General features: G+C 46.6%; 1 protein-coding gene across 1 annotated transcript in view; it reads right to left on the bottom strand.

The window, feature by feature from the left end:
- The window catches only part of DCC (DCC netrin 1 receptor), a 1,145,836-nt gene that overhangs the window by 624,627 nt on the left and 503,036 nt on the right, over positions 1-18,173 (bottom strand). Inside the window, exons 10-11 of the mRNA XM_084829640.1 lie at positions 10,706-10,860; positions 5,864-5,984 (exon numbers count right to left, since the gene is read on the bottom strand). Of these exons, the coding sequence (XP_084685766.1) occupies positions 5,864-5,984; positions 10,706-10,860 (276 nt within the window). The remainder of the gene's footprint in view (positions 1-5,863; positions 5,985-10,705; positions 10,861-18,173) is intronic.

Below are 18,173 nucleotides of genomic sequence, written 5' to 3'. Positions count from 1 at the left end.
CTATCACGGGTGACTTTGAAAAAAAAAAAGCGCGTACGCAAATGGCAGCTCCCATGGCTACCGCCATTTGCGTTCCTTAGTTTGGCACGTCTAGTCTACGTAAAGATTTACGTAGACTACAGCGAAAATAAGGGCAACGCAAATAGCGTTCCCTTATTTTCGCCATAGTCTACGTAAATCTTTACGTAGACTAGACGTGCCAAAATAAGGAACGCAAATGGTAGTGCCCCATGGGCGCCGCCATTTGCGTACGTGCTTTTTTTTCTTTTTCAAAGTCACCCGTGATAGGTACGTGACGATTTACGTAGCCTGTCACGGCTGACTTTGGAAATCTAGCCATGATAGGCTACGTAAATCATTACGTAGCCTATCACGGATGTTTGTTTTTTTTACTTTTTTTTTTTCAATGGCGGCGGCGGCAGCCGGTCGGGTGACCAGCCGCCGCCCCCCCGCCCCTGCCCCCGCCCCCGCCCCCGCCGAACCGCCACCGGGACCCACCGCCGAGAAGGACATTCGCCGAAGGTAAGTCCCGTCCCGGGGGGGGCGGGGGGCCGGCGGAGAATTTCCTCAACACTTTTGGGGGGCCAAATGCGTCGGCACTTGGCCTCCTGAAGATTCGTGGAGAAATTCTCCACCAACCCTACTTCTTCCTATGACACTGTCAACTATTTTCTTGACTTCTCAGAAGCTAATTGTTACTTGCAAGTGTCCATCAAGTCCACCAGTTTATAGGGACTTTCGTGTGAGTAGCACAGAGCTGGTGTAATGTTTCAATGACCCAGCCATGTGGAATGAGTATGTCCTGACCAAAGAATCAGTACCCTATCAAGAGTGAGAGGGTGCCAACTGTCTGGGAAAGACCACATGAGTGAGACATTTTGGGCCAACCTAGACATGATGTTGAAAGCATCATTAGCAGGAGCAAAGATGGCTTCCCTGCACAAGAAGGTCCTGACAACAATAAAAACTGATGTTTTTGCAATTGATGAATTTAGCATCACATCTAGGGATGGTAGAATCAGTGAGACTTGATCCCATGAAGGTTCTCTAAGTTTCACCTTGAAGCTTGGACTAGCTCATTCCCAATCCCATTCCTATTTGCATGCTTTTGTTGTTATTGTTCAAACAGGAAAAGTGTGCAATTAAGTGCACAGGTTTTTTTAGAAACTGTATGAGAATTTCATTTCAGTTCCCAAATAGGGATGTCCATTGCCAAGAAATCTGGCTCTTTTGGGATCAGAGTTGGCACACCCAGTGTTTTGCGGTGTGCCAACTCATCTTTCATTTGTAAGCTGAGCCATGGCTTTTCCCCGAACTCCAGGGACCTTTTGTGTGTGTGTTGTATGTGGGTGTGATACAGATTCACACAAATTATGGCTGCAAATTTGCACAGATTATGCAAATTTACACAGATTCCAATGGTAATTTGCACAAATTTGCATAATTGGTGCAAATTATAGCTGCAAATTACACAAATCTCTGTAATTTGCACACGTTGTGGCTGTAATTTGTGCAACTTAAAAACACACTGACAATCCACTACTTGGGCTGACTCTCTGCAGGCTGAGTCCGGTCAGTTAGCAGAAAATGAACCACAATCCAGGAGGCTGAGCCAATGAAAGTTCAAGCTCCACCCCCCATACCAGATTCCTCCAACATCCCTATTTGCACGAAAGGTGAATGCCCTGTTCACTGCCCCAAATGCAAACATGAATGAGAGCACAGGTTTTTTTTGAAAATGTTTGCAAATTCCCGAAGTTTCATTTGCATTCATAAAATGTGCAAAACTCAAAAAGTACACAACTGTTGAAAAATGCACAACTTTTCCTACTCAAACAAACCCCAAATCAGGTTCCAAACAAGAACAGGAGTGAGTTGAACTGAGCTTTGTAGTAAAGTTCAGAAAATTTCAGTGAGTTCTAACAACCCTGGTTCTCCCAACCTACATGCACCCAAATGAGTACTTTTCCTCCATTGAATAAAGCATAAAAATGTGTATTTTTTTTCCAAAATGCACATTTTTAAAGTGCACATATTTTTAAATATGTGCTCACAAGCTTGGGAACATGCTAGCTTTTGGGGCTGTGCACCGCTTCAGCCTGAGGCCCAAACCCCATGTTGAAGCGGGCTGCTTCGGGCAACTTTGAGCCCTTTCTGAGGCAAAGCGGAGGGGGAATGAAGTGGCCCAGAGTGGGTCAGGGGCTCACTGAAGGTTCAGTGCGCTTAGGAGCTTCGCCCCCCCCCCCCCGGCCCAGCCCAGACTGGCACCTCCAGCTCTTTACCTGGGCCTCCTCCTCCTCTGCGGCAACCATCACCTTCTCCAGTGCCACGCTGCTGCCTTCTCCATTGCGCCACTGCCTTCTTCTTCTTTGCCACCGCCTTTGCCGCCTTCGTCTTTTTCGCTGCCACCACCCGCTGCTGCTGTTCTCTTCTTCTTCTTCACTGCAGCCATCTCCTGATGCCTGGACGCGCAGCAACTGGTCTCCTTCCAGGGAGTTGACATTTTAAAAATTAGCCGCCGTGCATCCAGGCCTTAGAAGATGGCAGCAGTAGCAAAGAAGAAGACGACGATGATAGCAGCGGTGGGCTGCGGCAGAGGCAGTGAAGAAGAGAAAGACAGCGAAGGTGAAGGCGAAGGCGAAGGCGAAGGCGAAGAAGAAGAAGAAGAAGAAGAAGAAGAAGAAGAAGAAGAAGGTGCAATGGAGAAGGTGGTGGCACGGTGACAGAGAAGGTGAAGGCAGCGGTGGCGGCAGAGGAGGAGGTGGCCCAGGTAAGGGCAAATAGCGTTGCCCTTATTTTCGCCATAGTCTACGTAAAGATTTACGTAGACTACAGCGACCAAATAAGGAACACAAATGGCGGCTCCCTATGGGGGCCACCATTTGCGTACGCGTTTTTTTTTTCAAAGTCACCCGTGATAGGCTACGTGATGATTAACGTAGCCTATCACGGCTGACTTTGCAGATCTAGCTGTGATAGGCTACATTAATCGTTACGTAGCCTATCACAGAGGTTTTTTTTTTTTTTTACTGCACTTGTAATGGCAGCAGCGGCAGCCGGTCGAAAGACTGGCTGCCGCCCCCACCCCTGATGAAGACCTGATGAACCGCCGCCGGGACCTGCCGCCAGGAGGGACATTCGTGAAAGCAAGTCCCATCCCGGGGCAGAGAATTTCACCGCCGATTTCAGGGGGCCGAATATGTTGGCACTCGGCCCCCTGAAGTTTCGGGGAGAAATTCTCCCCCATTCCTAGTCTGAACTTGTTTCAACCACATGAGAGTTACTCATTAAAAAGAAATGGTCCCCACCTGACAAGGCCAACCTTATCAAGTACACAGGACACTATGTTCTCAACTCCTTGATCAGTATCCTACATAGGATTTAACAGCCATCCCATTTTCTGTATACTGATTATCATGTGCATGAGTTGCTGTTGGGAGGCATGTGACCAGTAGGGATGGATGGATTCACCATCTCCCGGTTTGGCTGGGCACTTATCAAGCTGCCACCTGCCCCTGGACCTGCTCACCCAGCAGCTGAGCAGCCTGGAATGTTGTGCAAATAGTCCTTCACAGCATCCATTTACATAACATTAGATCTCCAGAAATCCCAGAGCCGTCATTTTTATGCAAAGTGGTGGCTCGCTAAGAGGACAGATGGCTGCCGGGCCCACTTGCAGGCATGCAGCTGCTTGGCAAGTGGGTCCAGGTGTGTGCAGGGGCTCATTTAGGGATGTATAAAAGGTACTTACCTTTCCGCGGATTATGCTGATGCTGGAGGGGAGGCGTTCCGTCCCTCCCCCCAGAATCCTGGCCAGGGGGGGAGGCGCTCCGTTCCTCCCCTCCGGAATCCTGGCCGGCTGGCTCCGCTGCACAGGGATTCTGCGGAGCCGCTGGCTAGCTCTGCCAGCAGCCGGACATCCGGCCACTGGCTAGCAGGGACGCAAATGGCGGCGGCTGTAGCCGCCGCCATTTGCGTCCCTGCAGTCAGCCATGATAGGCTACGTAAATGTTTACGTAGCCTATCACAGCTGATATTTTTAAAAAACAAAAAACGCGTGTACGCAAATGGCGGCGCCCATGGGCGCCACCATTTGCGTTCCTTATTTTGGCATGTCTTAGTCTACGTAAACATTTACGTAGACTAAGATGGCGAAAATAAGGGGAACACAAATAGCGTAGGCGCTACGCTATTTGCAGTCCCCTTATTTTCGCCGTCTTAGTCTACGTAAATGTTTACATAGACTAAGACATGCCAAAATAAGGAACGCAAATGGTGGCGCCCATGGGCGCTGCCATTTGCATGCGCGCATTTTTGTTTTTGTTTTTACTCAGCTGTGATAGGCTACGTAAACATTTACATAGCCTATCACGGTGTTTTTTTAAAATCTAGCCGTGATAGGCTACGTAAATGTTTACGTAGCCTGTCACGTTTTGTTTTGTTTTGGAAATGGCGGCTGCGGCAGCCGGACGGAAGACCGGCCACCGCAGCCGCTGCCGCCGAACCGCCGCTGGAGCTGCCACAGGAGCTGCTGCCGCCAGGAAGATCCACCTATTAGTGCTTTGCGCTGGCATTCGACCTCCCCGAGATCAGTGGCGGAACTTTTGTGCATCCCTAGGCTCATTGAGTGGGTCCAGGGGGAGCTAGTGGGGGGGGGGAGTTCACTGGACTCCATCCCCTTCCTGGACTCTTGCATCATCCCTAGAACAACAAATGTTCCAACGTGTGTTTTGGCCATGGTTTATCACCTTCGAGAAGACCTTTGAAAGAGCAGTAACACAGTTACTGCTTTGAAACAGCAGTAACACAGCAGTAACACAGCAGTAAACAGCAGTAAATAGTAAACCATAAGTGTAGGAAGTTTATGCAGTACTTCCACAAACTATTGCAAAGCCAAAAAAGGAGACATTCCATAAGCATCATCACTATGCCATAGTATTTGTGTGAATCAGCCCCTGATTTGCATTTGTATAAAGGTAATTAAAGACTGATGGGTTAAGTGGCTCAGACTATTTTTAGTGTCAAAGTTAAAAAGAAGAGCTTTTACTTTTATGTCAATGCCTCCACATTTCTTTGCTTCAGACTGATTTTTAAAGTTGTATTTACTTTTCAGCTTTCTGTCTTGCATTTGAAACAGCCATGAAAGCTTTCATCCAGAGTAACAGATGATAAAAATGCAGACAACTACAAAATAAACAAGTAAAAAAATATATGGTTGCATTCCTAGACACACAAGGAATTACTTCTGAGTACTCATGCAGAGGTTCGTGCTGCTTTCATGGCTTCCTTTTCACCACCACATTCTTACAGAATCACATTTGTAGACTGATCAGCATCAAAGCTTACAACAATGTTATTTACCACTACTTATGAGTGCATCCTTTACATTCAATTTGCTTTGTAAAAATAGCATGGGATAATAGGTCCATAAGGTAATGAAGAATTTACAGATGGGATAAATACTTGGCCTTTTCATCCACCCCACTAGTCTACCAAAGTGCATCGACCACCACAGGTAGGGCCTGCCTCAGCGCAAATGGCAAAACCAAGTAAAAAGCAAGATTTGGATGTGATTCTGCCCACCATGAATGTGACTGCTAGGCTGGGGTGGAGGAACCTTCCTGCAGCATGACTGGCATCTCTAATGAATCCCCTGAGTTGCTTTTCTGAGTGCACAGCATAGCGTGTTTCTCTCAAAATGGAAACAGATGACACATAATGATGAGCGATTACTTGCCAAGATTACTGTAGGCCAAGGAACACAATGGTAAGAATGCAAGCAAAAGGTCAGGGTCACATGGTTCAAGGCTGTGCTAATGATATTAATTAAAGCAAGACATTCTGCACATCCTTTGTATCTTACCAGGCTCAGGGATGATCAGCTGTGCACTGGTTTGTGCATTCCCGGCATCATTTTCAGCGACACACTGGTAGAAGCCTTCATCTGACTTTACCAAGCCCAGGATCCGCAGGTTGCTGCCACCCTGGATAGATGGATAGAAGCAGAGAGGATGACCTAGAGCTGTGTTCCCCAGGTGTCATCAGAGAATTGAGGCACGCACGCACAGTGAGTTCAAATTACAAGAAAGGGGATTTGGATTTGGATTAAACATAAGGAATAATTTCTTGGACATTTCCTTGGTAGAGCTTTTTATGGAAAGGCAGAATGGCCACCAGTCAGTAAGGATGGGGGAGAAATTCATTCATGTTAATGTGAACTTTTTACATCTAAACTTAAACTGAATTTCACCCTTGGGAACTAATATGTAAATCAACAATCAGTTACCCTCAAACATTGCACTTTTCCAAATTTTGCATGGAGTTCTCCTTTTTTTTTTTTAAAGAAGCATATAAATGCATATACCAGAGAAACTAATGTTCACATATGCATGACATTAGGAAAATGGCTTGACAAAAATGTGGCTATTACGCAAACTCGCTTACAAAAATGCACAAAAGGAGAAATGTGCACAAAAATGCTTGTGAATTTTCATGCAAAGTTTTAAAAAAAATCTCGAAGTTCGGGATGAACTGAACCTAAAATTGGAGAAATTCTCAATGTTCAAGACAGCCTGAACTTAAAATGGTAAAAATGAGAAACTGACATATCCATTCATCCCTATCTATCGGTGATCCTGTACCAGCAGGTTCCCTGCACCAACATGTGCTAAGACTAGATGAGGCCCCTTCCAGTTCTCTGATTCTATGGAGCCACACTTCATTTGTGCATTCCCTCCAAGATTTTCTTTTACATTGCACAGGTCTATTTGCCCTCAAGCCCATACTTTCTGTTTCAGGATGAGTCCCATCTCTGCATGTTGCTCCTCTGAGGACAGGAAACCCTGATGAATCTTCTGTATCAGGAACAATTGAACAGGGATCGCACAGGCACCCGATTCTATCCAGGAATCCAGTGGAACACACCCCTTGCCCACACCCCCGAGCCCCGCTTGCAGAGACCCTGTACCTGGTCGCACCCTGCCCACACTCGGCGAGCGGCCCACACTCACCCTGGTGGCCTTGTCAAGTTCCACAGTCACCATTTTTTGCAAAATAAAATGGTGGTTGCAAAAAAGTACATCTTTGTGTATGCGGGAAATGCACACTTTTGCGTATGCGTGAATATGTGCATTTCTGGAAAATGTGCATTTTTACACATGCACAAGGATGCACACGTTTGTAAATTCCATTTTATTTTTTCAAAAAATGGTGACTGCAGAGCTTGACAATGCTGCCGGGGTGCATGTGGGCTGCTCTCTGGGTGCAGGGGGGCTTGAGGGTGGTCCAGGGACCAACGAGTGGGGGCTAGGGCTGGTGGGTGCCTGGAGAACCCCAACAGGGGTGGGGTTGCGCATCCCTATATTTGAATAATTGAAGCATGCAAATGCTGGCCAGGGAGGGGGGGAGCTTTTTTCAGTTGATCCTAATGAATTGGATATTATGTTATGCAATTTATAAAATGGATGGTCCTGGGGGGAGTTGCTATGTAGGCTGCCATGATGAGCTCCTGCACGTCCAAATTTAACATGACACCATTGGGAATTACTGGGGGAAAAACCTCCATCAAAAAACCAGCTTCACCAAGAAGACTGCCTTTAGGAAACTTTGCTAACAGAACCACCACAAGCATCCATTCACAGCTGTCTCTCCTCCTTCCCTCCCCCCCCCGATTGTAGTAAAATTCACATCATCTAAAGAATGTGCTGACTCGGTCTCTTCACTCTGCTACTAGGTCATGTGGTTAAAAATAACAATGCTACAGAAAAGGGTAGCTCAATGCTCAGACTTCACATGCAAGACTTAAAATTCACACGAAAATGGTTCTCCATTGCACAGGAGGCACAGTTGCATTGGCAGTAGTTTATGAGCTTTGTTTGGGGTGTTTTTGTTTGCTTACATACTTCCAAGTGAGAAAAAAACACACGATTTGAAGATCAGTTCCTCTTAGACCTCAGAGGATCCAGGCAGTCACTAGAGAAAAGGGGCCATTTAGTATCGCTTGCATTTGGGCCAGGTTTCATCTTGGAGGTGTTGTTGTCAAGCAGAATTAAATGGTGCCATAAAACTTTGGCTTCTAAAGGACAACCCTTGGGATTTTTCAAATGCTCTTCTTAGAGGATTGCCTTATTAAGGTCTTTCTTCTCTGGAAGATTTTGAAAGGATAATCTGTCCTTTCCCAATTACTTAATGAAATTTTCCATTTCTTGGCAAGCAGAATTACAACTGTCTGATTGTCTTTATTATAAACAGCAATGGCAGGCGAAGTTGCATGAACTTGAATGCTCATACCACTGAGTAAATCTTCTTCTTTGAAAAGAAAGGGGGAAAGAGCCCAAGCCTTTTATTAACTAGAACATGTTTAATTTAGATAATCATTGTCAATTTCACATAATAGAAGGAACATTAATTAGGAGAGGGTGCGTTACATAAGCAAGCTGATCTATATGCATGAGATGTGTTCAGCTTATCAAATCAACATCATTAAAAAGAGGGTGGGATATTTTGTGGCCACAGAGTTTCTTATGCATGAGTTAGCTACTTCGGAAATGAAGATAGCATGTTCAAATATCATCGCCATTTTTTTTTTTTTTTTAGAAATGGTGACCACGGAGCTCGATAAGGCCTCTGAGGTGAGTGCGGGCTGCTCGCTGAGAGTGGGAGGGGCTCAAGCACAGTCTGGGGACTGGCAAGTGGGGCAAGGTCTGGGCAGGAGTCCGGACAACCCGGATAGGGGTGAGTTCGCACATCCCTAAGTCACATTAAGTTGTGCTGCAAATGAGTAGTGCTGCAAATGAGTAGTGCTGCTGAAGTTGCTTCAAATTAGTTTCAAAGGTGCTGTGCCAATGCTCCAGAATTATGCATCTAACAAGATGCCCAAGAACCCTCTGGAATATGCAAGAGTTTGATGGCAGACATTCAGGTTCCATGGCAAAGAAGTGAATATGAAAAGGGTTCCATAAAAACAGAATATTTGAAAATATATGATCTAAAGGAATTTCCACCATCTTCCCTTCAGACTCAAGCACTGAGATCACTGGTAATAACAAATGCCAGGAAAGGTAAATTCAGGGCCAAATTAGAGGTGCCTTCAAATGTGTCTTTCCATTTAAGGTACATGCTTTTTTTCTTTCTTTTTTTAATGCAACTAGCAGCCGTGGAGTGGGGGTGATAATTACTGGGATTGCAGCAGGTGGGAAGGGGAGTTTAACCCTTTATACCTTTGCTGTAGTTCTGACAAGTCCCTCCTTTGAAGCTGCTGTTTGCATTGGGAATAAATCCCCCATTGGCACCATGGTACATTAAATAAATGAACAAACAAACAAACAACACACAGATTTGACACAAAACGCATTTACTGTCACATCTAGTTTGGCTGTAAGATTACCTCAGTCATTACATCTGAGTATTTTACCATTGTCAGCTACCAATTTTATAAGTCAGGGAGGACAGCACAATCAGAAGTTCTAAGCCCAGTAGTTATATTGGCTGATCTGTTTCCATTTTTTGGCACTATCATATGACCTGTTCAAGCCAGCATGGTGTGGATAGGGATTTTGCAAGCACCTGATTTGGTCTGGGAGGCCGTCGAAATCCCCCACACCTTGACCCCGCTTGCCAAGCCGTGGGGCGCTGATGGACCCAGTCACTGAGCACCCTAGAGGTGAGTGAGAGCCAGGAGCAGCTCAGAGTTGTCAGCACAGCACGCAGCCCAACCTCTCTTGCTATCTCCTCCTTGTGAGGAGGAGTTGGCCAGAGCAGTTGGGGTGACCCCGGTGCCAAGGGCTTTCCTACTCCCATTGGCTGTCAAGCAAGCCCTAAACAGCCAGTGGGTCAGGATGAGACCTCAGTGCCATGCACACCCCAATTGCTTGGGGCATGCGCAGCATGTAGGATTCTGGCAGTCAAGCCCTTGTGTGCATAAAGCTCATGTGCACACAAGCCTTTGACTGCCGGAGTCCTTGACACACAGAAGAGGTGGCTTATGCAGCTCAGCAGGTCCAGGCTGTGTGAGTGGGGGCAACAGTTTGTCAAGGTCCCCAGAGTACCAAACAGAGGTGATTCCATCCATCCCTAGGTATGGACAAGTAGCAGTGGGTGTGACGGATCATGGTTCAGTGCAGCTGACTGGGTAGATAGGTTTCTAATGCAGCTGAACACAAATGGAGCTGGGGCTATTCCATGAAAACAAACAAAGGGGTCCCCTTTCAGAGATTTTTCAAAGATCACTGCAAAAAAAGAAAAGAGTGTTTGATTGTTAGAGAGATCCCTGACTGGCTAGGACCTCCCAGTATAGGAAACATTGTCCTCACTCTAATTGGCCTCATTTGCCCTTAATGATGTCAATACATAGCTACATCTGAATGGCAATATAGTACTGCGATGTCATCAGTAATGCCATCAGTACATGTTCTTTTCTGGGCTGGAATCATTCAAGAAGAAATGAAACCAAGAAAAGAAAGAAAAAAAACCTCCTGCAAATAATTGCAATGAGCCACGAACCATCCTCCACCCGCGAGATTAAGGGTCGTTGTTTCTTTAAAGGGTCCCTCCCGCCCCATCACTAGTTTTGAACCTGTGTTATCATGTATTTATTTTTAAATAGTCTAATTACTTTTGGTGGAATTTCTCAAACACCGTTGGCTATGCCTGTGGATTTTTTGTTTTGGTTTTAGGAGTAATGATTTAAAAAAGCACTAATAATTACCACTATCTGAAAATAATCGCTAGGAATGACAACTTCTCCATTCTTGATCCACTGCACTGTAGGGATGGGTTTACCGGAGACAGCACATTCGAACTCAATGTCCATACTTTCATAGGCATAGAGGTTTGAAGGATGACTGATAAACCATGGTGGAACTGCAAGAACAAAGGGAAAGAAAAAAAAGCAAACGTCTTAGTGGGAATGCATGTAGTTATAGAAAGTTGTCAGTGGTAAAATAAATAAATTAAGAAAGATGAGAATAAATAAATAATAGTGTGACAAATCCCTCACACAGCCAGTGCCCTCATACATACAGCCATGGTGAAGGAGGCTGAGGAGCCATCCGGCCAGAGCCATCCGGGAGACATGCTTCCATGAAGGGCCATTCTTCAAAAATGACCAGGCCATGGATGGGTAGGGATGGATGGACTTGCTTGCGCCTGCCAAGAGCACATGCTTGCCAAGAGCACATGCTCGCCAAGTCGCTGCTGCCACCCGCACCCTGTGAGCTGGGCTGTGTGAGCCCCGGAGTGCTCAGCAAGCAGTCCAGGCATTCCTTGCAGCTCCTGCTCCTTGATGCAAGCCACCATTTTTATGCAAGAGGATGGCTCATATTGAGTAGTGGGCAGCTGCATCCCCACCGCTGTAGTAGGGGTTGGGGGGGAGCAGGAGAGAAGAGGTGCTCCCTTCCTCCCCTCTTGCCCTTGCTACAGCGGCATCGACAGGGACAGGCTGGTCGTTTTAAATAAGTGTAAGAGATTTACGTAAAATGGATGGCCAGGTGGCTCACTGAGAGAGTGGGCATCTGCATGCTTGCCCAACTCAGCACATGCAAAGTGGGGGAAGCACTGGGGCAGCTGACCTGGCATCCAGGCGGCTGAGCTGGTGATTTCTCAGCGGGCTTTGAACCCCAACAGGATGCCCCCACCATCCCCATGGATGTGTCAGTCAGTAGGTGAAGGTTGGACAAGCTTATAATTTCAAGACATTTTTTTTTTTAATAATCTGTGATTGGCTTTGCAAAAGAAATCAGTAAGACCACCATTTTCCCAAGCTCATAGGAGGAAGACACGAGCCTGATGATATTTTTCGAAGACAAATTCTTATTAAGCTACCAATTAACTGTTGTCTTGTATTACTATAATGTATTAACACTTTTTGCTGGCTAGTATATGATATGCTAATTTAATTTAATCCCATCATTACCATAATACTAGTTATAGTATGATAGAAATTTGCAATTCAAGGGAAATCACTAATAACATCAAATTTCTAATGAGTTTTCCCATCATCAAAAAAGGAGGGGTGGGGGTGGGGAATCTGTCTTGTTCATCAGCTTTCAACAAGGGAACATTATTTTGAATATTCATAACTGCTAGAAAATCAGATTAGATTTTAATTTCCAGGGTAGCATCCATGACTTCTTTTCTGACACACAAAATGCAATTGTATTTCTTTAGCAGCCATGCATAATGTCTGAATTATATCATTTTTAAAAAACATTTTATCAATAAGGAATGGCATTGTGCAATATTATATTGCATATATAAACCAGAATACAGCTCCCTAGATTGCAGAGGCTACTACTAGGAACACAGATCACGATTCTTTACTTCCTGTTAATTGGTAGCTCAGAGCAAATTCATGAGACAATTATTAAATATGCAAGGCCAAGAAAAGGACTTATTTATTTGTTTATTCATTTAGAAGTGGATATCCTGCCTTTGCTTAAAAATCCAATTTGAGTTACAATCAAGATAAAAAGAACCATATCAAAAAGGAACCATTTCAAAATTAAAAACAAGATTAAAACAACTAGAGCAGTGAGTGAAAGCATAGGGTTATATCCAACATTGCATGAGTGGACTAATGTTTATGTGATAGGCATTTCCTGGTCTCTTCTGCTCCCTGCACTCATCTGTGTACTCTCAAAATCTGCAGATTTGGGACAGGGGAGGGCATGTGGGGCTATCAGAGTGGGGTCACCCTCTCAAGTGGCAAATCCTTTTCCATCAGCACACAGACACAATTGAATTTTGTTGGTAGTAAAAACTAAGGAGAGTAACAGTAAAACAGCATGTCCCCAAAAGGATTTGGTACCCCACCCACCCCATAACCTGGAGTCAGAAGCCTTGGGATTTCCCCATCACCTTAAGATGCCTCACAGTTCACTGTTCCCGCCTGTCTGTGTTGCTTTTCCCACACTTGTCATGCCCCCACTGGAGGAATCCTCCCCAGAGGAGAAGCTACAGCTCCCAGGTATAAAGCACACCACAGAACACCCCATGTCAGAAGACCAGGAGGAGTGTGGGCCTTTAGTACAGATGGCTACAGGTCCATCCCTGCAAGACGTGGGGGACTAGGGATGTACGGATTCCCCACTGTCCATTTGGGCGGGGAATCCGTGGGGGCGATCTGTTCCTCCCCCCCAGAATCCTCACGGATCGGCTCCGCTCCACGAGGATTCTGCAGAGCCGAGGGGTGCCACTTACCTGAACCAACTGGAGCCCTTCGCCTCCACGCCGATCGCCATTAAAAAAAAAAAAGGTGATTGGCAGGATGTCCCCAAAGACTTATATGCAAAATAGAGCCGTGAATCTTGTGTATAAGTCTATGTAGACTTATATGCAAGATTCACAGCTCTATTTTGCATATAAGTATATGGGGACATCCTGCTGATCACTTTTTTTTTTTAAATGGCGATCGGCGTGGAGGCCTATGGACACATACTTACAGTATATGAAAGATTCACAGCTCTATTTTGCGTATAAGTCTATGGGGACATCCTGCTGATCGCCTTTTTTTATGGCGATCGGTGCGGAGGCCAACGGCTCCTGGTGCAACAAGCAGCCATGCTGTCCCAGGCAAAATCCTCCAGGAGAGGAGGTAAGTGGGGCCAATCCGCCATGGATTCCTGAGGCCTGATTCCAAAGAATCCAGCCTCATTTGAATCCATGGCAGATTTCTCTAACATCCCTATGGGGGACTTTGCCTCTGAGGTAGAGGCTGAGTAACCCATCACTTCCCCCTGAGAGTGTCATCATCTCAACAGGCAGGCCAGAAGAACCCTATGAGGAGCAATGCCTGTTTCCAAAGGGGAACCCCTTGTGAGCAAGAACCTCCTCATGAGGAGTTTTGCCAGACAGCCTATAATGAACTGCAGCTCAGCCCTGGGTGGGGCTCTGGCAGCTCTGGCTAAATAACTATTCAGTCACAGTGTGTGTGAGTGTGTGTGTGTGGGGGGGGGGGTTCAGTGCCTTGTTTTCCTGTCCTTGCTTCATGACTGAGCTTCTGGCTGCTGACCTTTGGACACCTGCTTGGCTCTTCTCATTGGAATGTGTTTGTGTTGGACTGCTTAGCTATGCTTTGACCTTGGCTTTGCCTCAGAACTTAGAACTTTCCTTATTGACTGATCACACTGTGCTCTTGACCCTTGCTTGGTTGTTGACTACTCTTGCTCAGTGGAGGCCGGTGGCTCTGATTTCAGTGGGCTGTGGATCAATTCTGGGTTGCAGTCTGAAACAGTCAGAAAGCTAAAGGAGCTATCTAAGGTGCTAAACCTGATTGCCAAAAGAGGTTGAGATCCTTGGATAGCTCCTTTAGAGTTCTGGCTGGTTCTGACTGCATCCTGGCGCTGATCCACAGCTCCACTGAAATCGGAGCCACTGGCCTCCACTGCTCTTGTTTGAACTGAACTTGTGATGGACTGATACCTCTGCCTTTGAACTTTGCCTGATTATCAGCTTGCCATCAGATTGGCTCCTTTATTTAGGGATGGCGCAGGTGCCCAATTCAGGCTGGCAATCCAGCAGACCGGCCCCTGCCTGCACCCCCAAGCCCCTCTTACTGAGCCCCTGCCCCTACTTGCCCCCTGCCCATGCTCTGCAAATGGCCTGCACTCACTCCAGCAGCCTCACTGAGCTTTGTGGTCACCACTTTTTGAGAAATAAAATGGCAATCACAAAAATGCACAAATTTGCGCACATATGAAAATGTGCATTTTAGCGAATGTGCATATTTGCACATGCACAAAAATGTGTATTTTATGAAAAATGCACATGCATTTTTGTACACGGTGTAATTTTGTTAGAAATGATGACCGCGGAGCTCGACGAGGCCACTGGGGCGAGTGCAGGCTGCTCGGTGAGCATGGGAGGGGCTCAAGTGCGGTCCGGGGACTAGCGAGGAGGGGCAGGGGCTGGGCAGGTGTCCAGAGAACCCATACAGGGGTGCATTCGCACATCCCTACCTTTATCACTGAGTCTGACCCAGCCAAAGCAGGACAACAGTGTTCCACCCTTGTGACCAAAGAAATTGCTGCCAGGTTTAAGCACGCACCCCTCGACCATCATTGTCACCACTCTCCCACAGATAGGGCTGAATTGGTGAAAAACCTGTCATGTTCTGCCAGTTTGGACAACAGGGAAAAAAATCTACTTGGAAGGGAGCAGCTGATCCTACACTGTAGCATGAGGGTGGGAGGGTGTGGTTCCAAGACAGAAGCAAAGAGGACTGATCTCGGGTAGAGCAGACCTAAATACCCCACCTAGATACCCCAGCTGCCACCAACATTAAGACGGAGCACATGTTACATCCCTACCTCTGTTCAGAGCCAGCCACACATCCTCCTCTGGCTGAACTCATTGGGGCCAGGCTGTAGGTGCAGCATTACCTGTGCAGAAAATAGTTGCTGGTGGGTGCTGACCTCTGCCATTCCTGAAGGCACCCTGATTGTACTATGTAAATAGGCACTCCTTTTCTCTACTTAGGGATGGGCAAACAAGGGTTTTGCCAATGACCAAGGTTCTCCGAACACCACCTTCAAAGTAGGGATGTCGGAGAATTTCTCCACGAATCTCCGGGAGGCCGAATGCCAACGCATTCGGCCCCCAAAATTGGTGGGGAAATTCTCCGACATCCCCCCGCCCCTCCCCGGGATGGGACTTACCTCATGCAAATGTCCCTCGCGGCAGTGGGTCCCGGCAGCGGTGCGGCGGCAGTGTGGTGGCGGCGGTGGCTGGTCTTCAGACCGGCTGCCGCCACTGCCATTTACAAGTAAAGTAACCCCCCCCCCAAAAAAACGTGATAAGCTACGTAAAGATTTACGTAACCTATCACGGCTAGATTTTCAAAGTCAGCCGTGATAGGCTATGTAAATCTTTACGTAGCCTATCACGGCTGACTTTGAAAAAGAAGTGCATACGTAAATGGCGGCGCCCATGGGCGCCGCCATTTGCGTTCCTTATTTGGGCACGGGTAGTCTATGTAAAGATTTACGTAGACTACGGCGAAAATAAGGGCAACGCAAATAGTGTTGCCCTTATTTTCGCTGTAGTCTACGTAAATCTTTACATAGACTACCCATGCCCAAATAAGGAACGCAAATGGCGGCACCCATGTGCGCCACCATTTGCGTACGTGCTTTTTTTTTTTCAAAGTCAGCCGTGATAGGCTAGGTAAAGATTTACGTAGCTTATCACATTTGGGGGGGGGGTTACTTTACTTTTTTCTTTCGCGGCCAGAGAGGCGGGGCACTCCCCCTGGCCAGAATTTTGGTGGGGAGGGACAGGGCACCTCCCCACCCACCAAGAATTTCAGGGGGAGAAACGGAGTGCCTCCCCCCCCGAAAAAAGCTGCAGGACCAGGTAAGGGACTTTCATCCATCCCTACTAGGGATGGCGGAGAATTTCTCCCCGAATCTTTGGGGGGCCGAGCGCCAATGCCTTCGGCCCCCCAAAATCAGTGGTGAAATTCTCCTCCCACCCTGCCCCCCCCCCGGGATGGGACTTACCTTTGGCGAATGTCCCTCCCGGCAGCGGGTCCCGGTGGCGGTTCGTCGGCCTTTCGTCGGGGGCGGGGGCGGCAGCCGGTCTTCTGACCGGCTGCTGCCGCCGCCATTACAAAATGTAAAAAAAAAACAAAACAACCGTGATAGGCTACATAATGATTAACTTAGCCTATCATGGCTAGATTTCCAAAGTCAGCTGTGATAGGCTACGTAAATCGTTACGTAGCCTATCACGGGTGACTTTGAAAAAAAAAAAGCACGTACGCAAATGGCGGCACCCTATGGGCGCCGCCATTTGCATTCCTTATTTAGTCCCGGTAGTCTATGTAAAGATTTATGTAGACTACGGCGTAGTCTATGTAAATCTTTACGTAGACTACTGGGACCAAATAAGGAACACAAATGGCAGCGCCTTTAGGGTGCCGCCATTTGCGTACGCGATTTTTTTTTTCAAAGTTACCTTTGATTGGCTACTTAACGATTTACGTAGCCTATCACGGCTGACTTTGGAAATCTAACCGTAATAGGCTACGTTAATTGTTACGTAGCCTATCATGGGGTTTGGGGGGTTTTTACACTTTGTTTCGCAGCCGGGGAGATGGGGCGCTTCTCCCCGGCCTGAATTTCGGCCGGGCGAGGCAGGAAGCCTCCCCACCCGGCCCGAATTTTGGCCGGGTGAGGTGGGATGCCTCCCCCCCTCACCTGAACTTCGGGGGGAGAAGCGAAGCGCCTCCCCCCCACCGCGAAGCACCCCTGCGAAAAGGTAAGTGACTTTCGTACATCCCTATTCAGGCCAGCTGATGGGTAAGTGAGCTGGAGTCTAGGGGTCCAAGCTAGGGATGCATGGACTGTGTAAAATCTGCTCCGTCTTGAGTGTCATGGATTGTCAGGTGCCTTTTGTGCCATCATCCACCCACATACGGATACAAATATTATTTTTTTGTCATGCAGAAAAATACGCAAATAATTACATTAATATTTGTGTAAGTATTTACATCATTTACCTCAGTACATAACATGTAGTGTATTGTCCCCCATTCCATTCAGCATTTCCTCAGCAGAAATGTATGTATTTTTCTATGGATTTGTATGCGTACATTTTGGGAAAGTTAAAAAAATCATCTGAAAGTCCACGGACTCCACGCGGCCTGAAGGGGGGCGCTCTGCAGCAGTTTCCACAGGTCAGATTCTTAGAAATCTGGGCTCATTTTAATCCCACATTTCGTGAATGTGATTAAGGTTGGGAATATGTGGGTTTTGTTCCCCAAATGCTCTCATGTTCATGTCTGGGGATGAGAACAGGACAAGTTCTGATGCTTAACAAACTGAAATTAAATTATCAGAAATCCCTACGAAATCCAACCCAAACCAGTTAAGCAAGTATCAATTTGAAGATGATGAACATTGTGGGAAAGAGGGGTGGGGGGGAATTCATAGAAACTGCTCTTCAGTAAAGCAAGCATTGCTAATACTAAACAAAGCAGACAACTATTTCCAGTGATGGAAATATTAGAAAAAATGGGTGAGAGTAGCCAATGGATAGACAATCTGAGAAATTGCCAACTAGTGATAAAAAAAAATCAATTTCTTAGCATTCAGAAGGAAGTTGAAGGAATCATTTCTGAAGAGGGTGATAATCCATTCCCCCCTTAATGCTATTATAAAACTGACATTCAAATA

The sequence above is a fragment of the Heloderma suspectum genome, chromosome 2 (genome assembly GCF_057233095.1).
Source record: "Heloderma suspectum isolate Gila_16-S chromosome 2, 16-S_ref, whole genome shotgun sequence".
Lineage (NCBI taxonomy): Eukaryota > Metazoa > Chordata > Lepidosauria > Squamata > Helodermatidae > Heloderma > Heloderma suspectum.
Note: the sequence above shows the minus strand (reverse complement) of the source record. Positions and strands in the feature narration are given on the sequence as shown.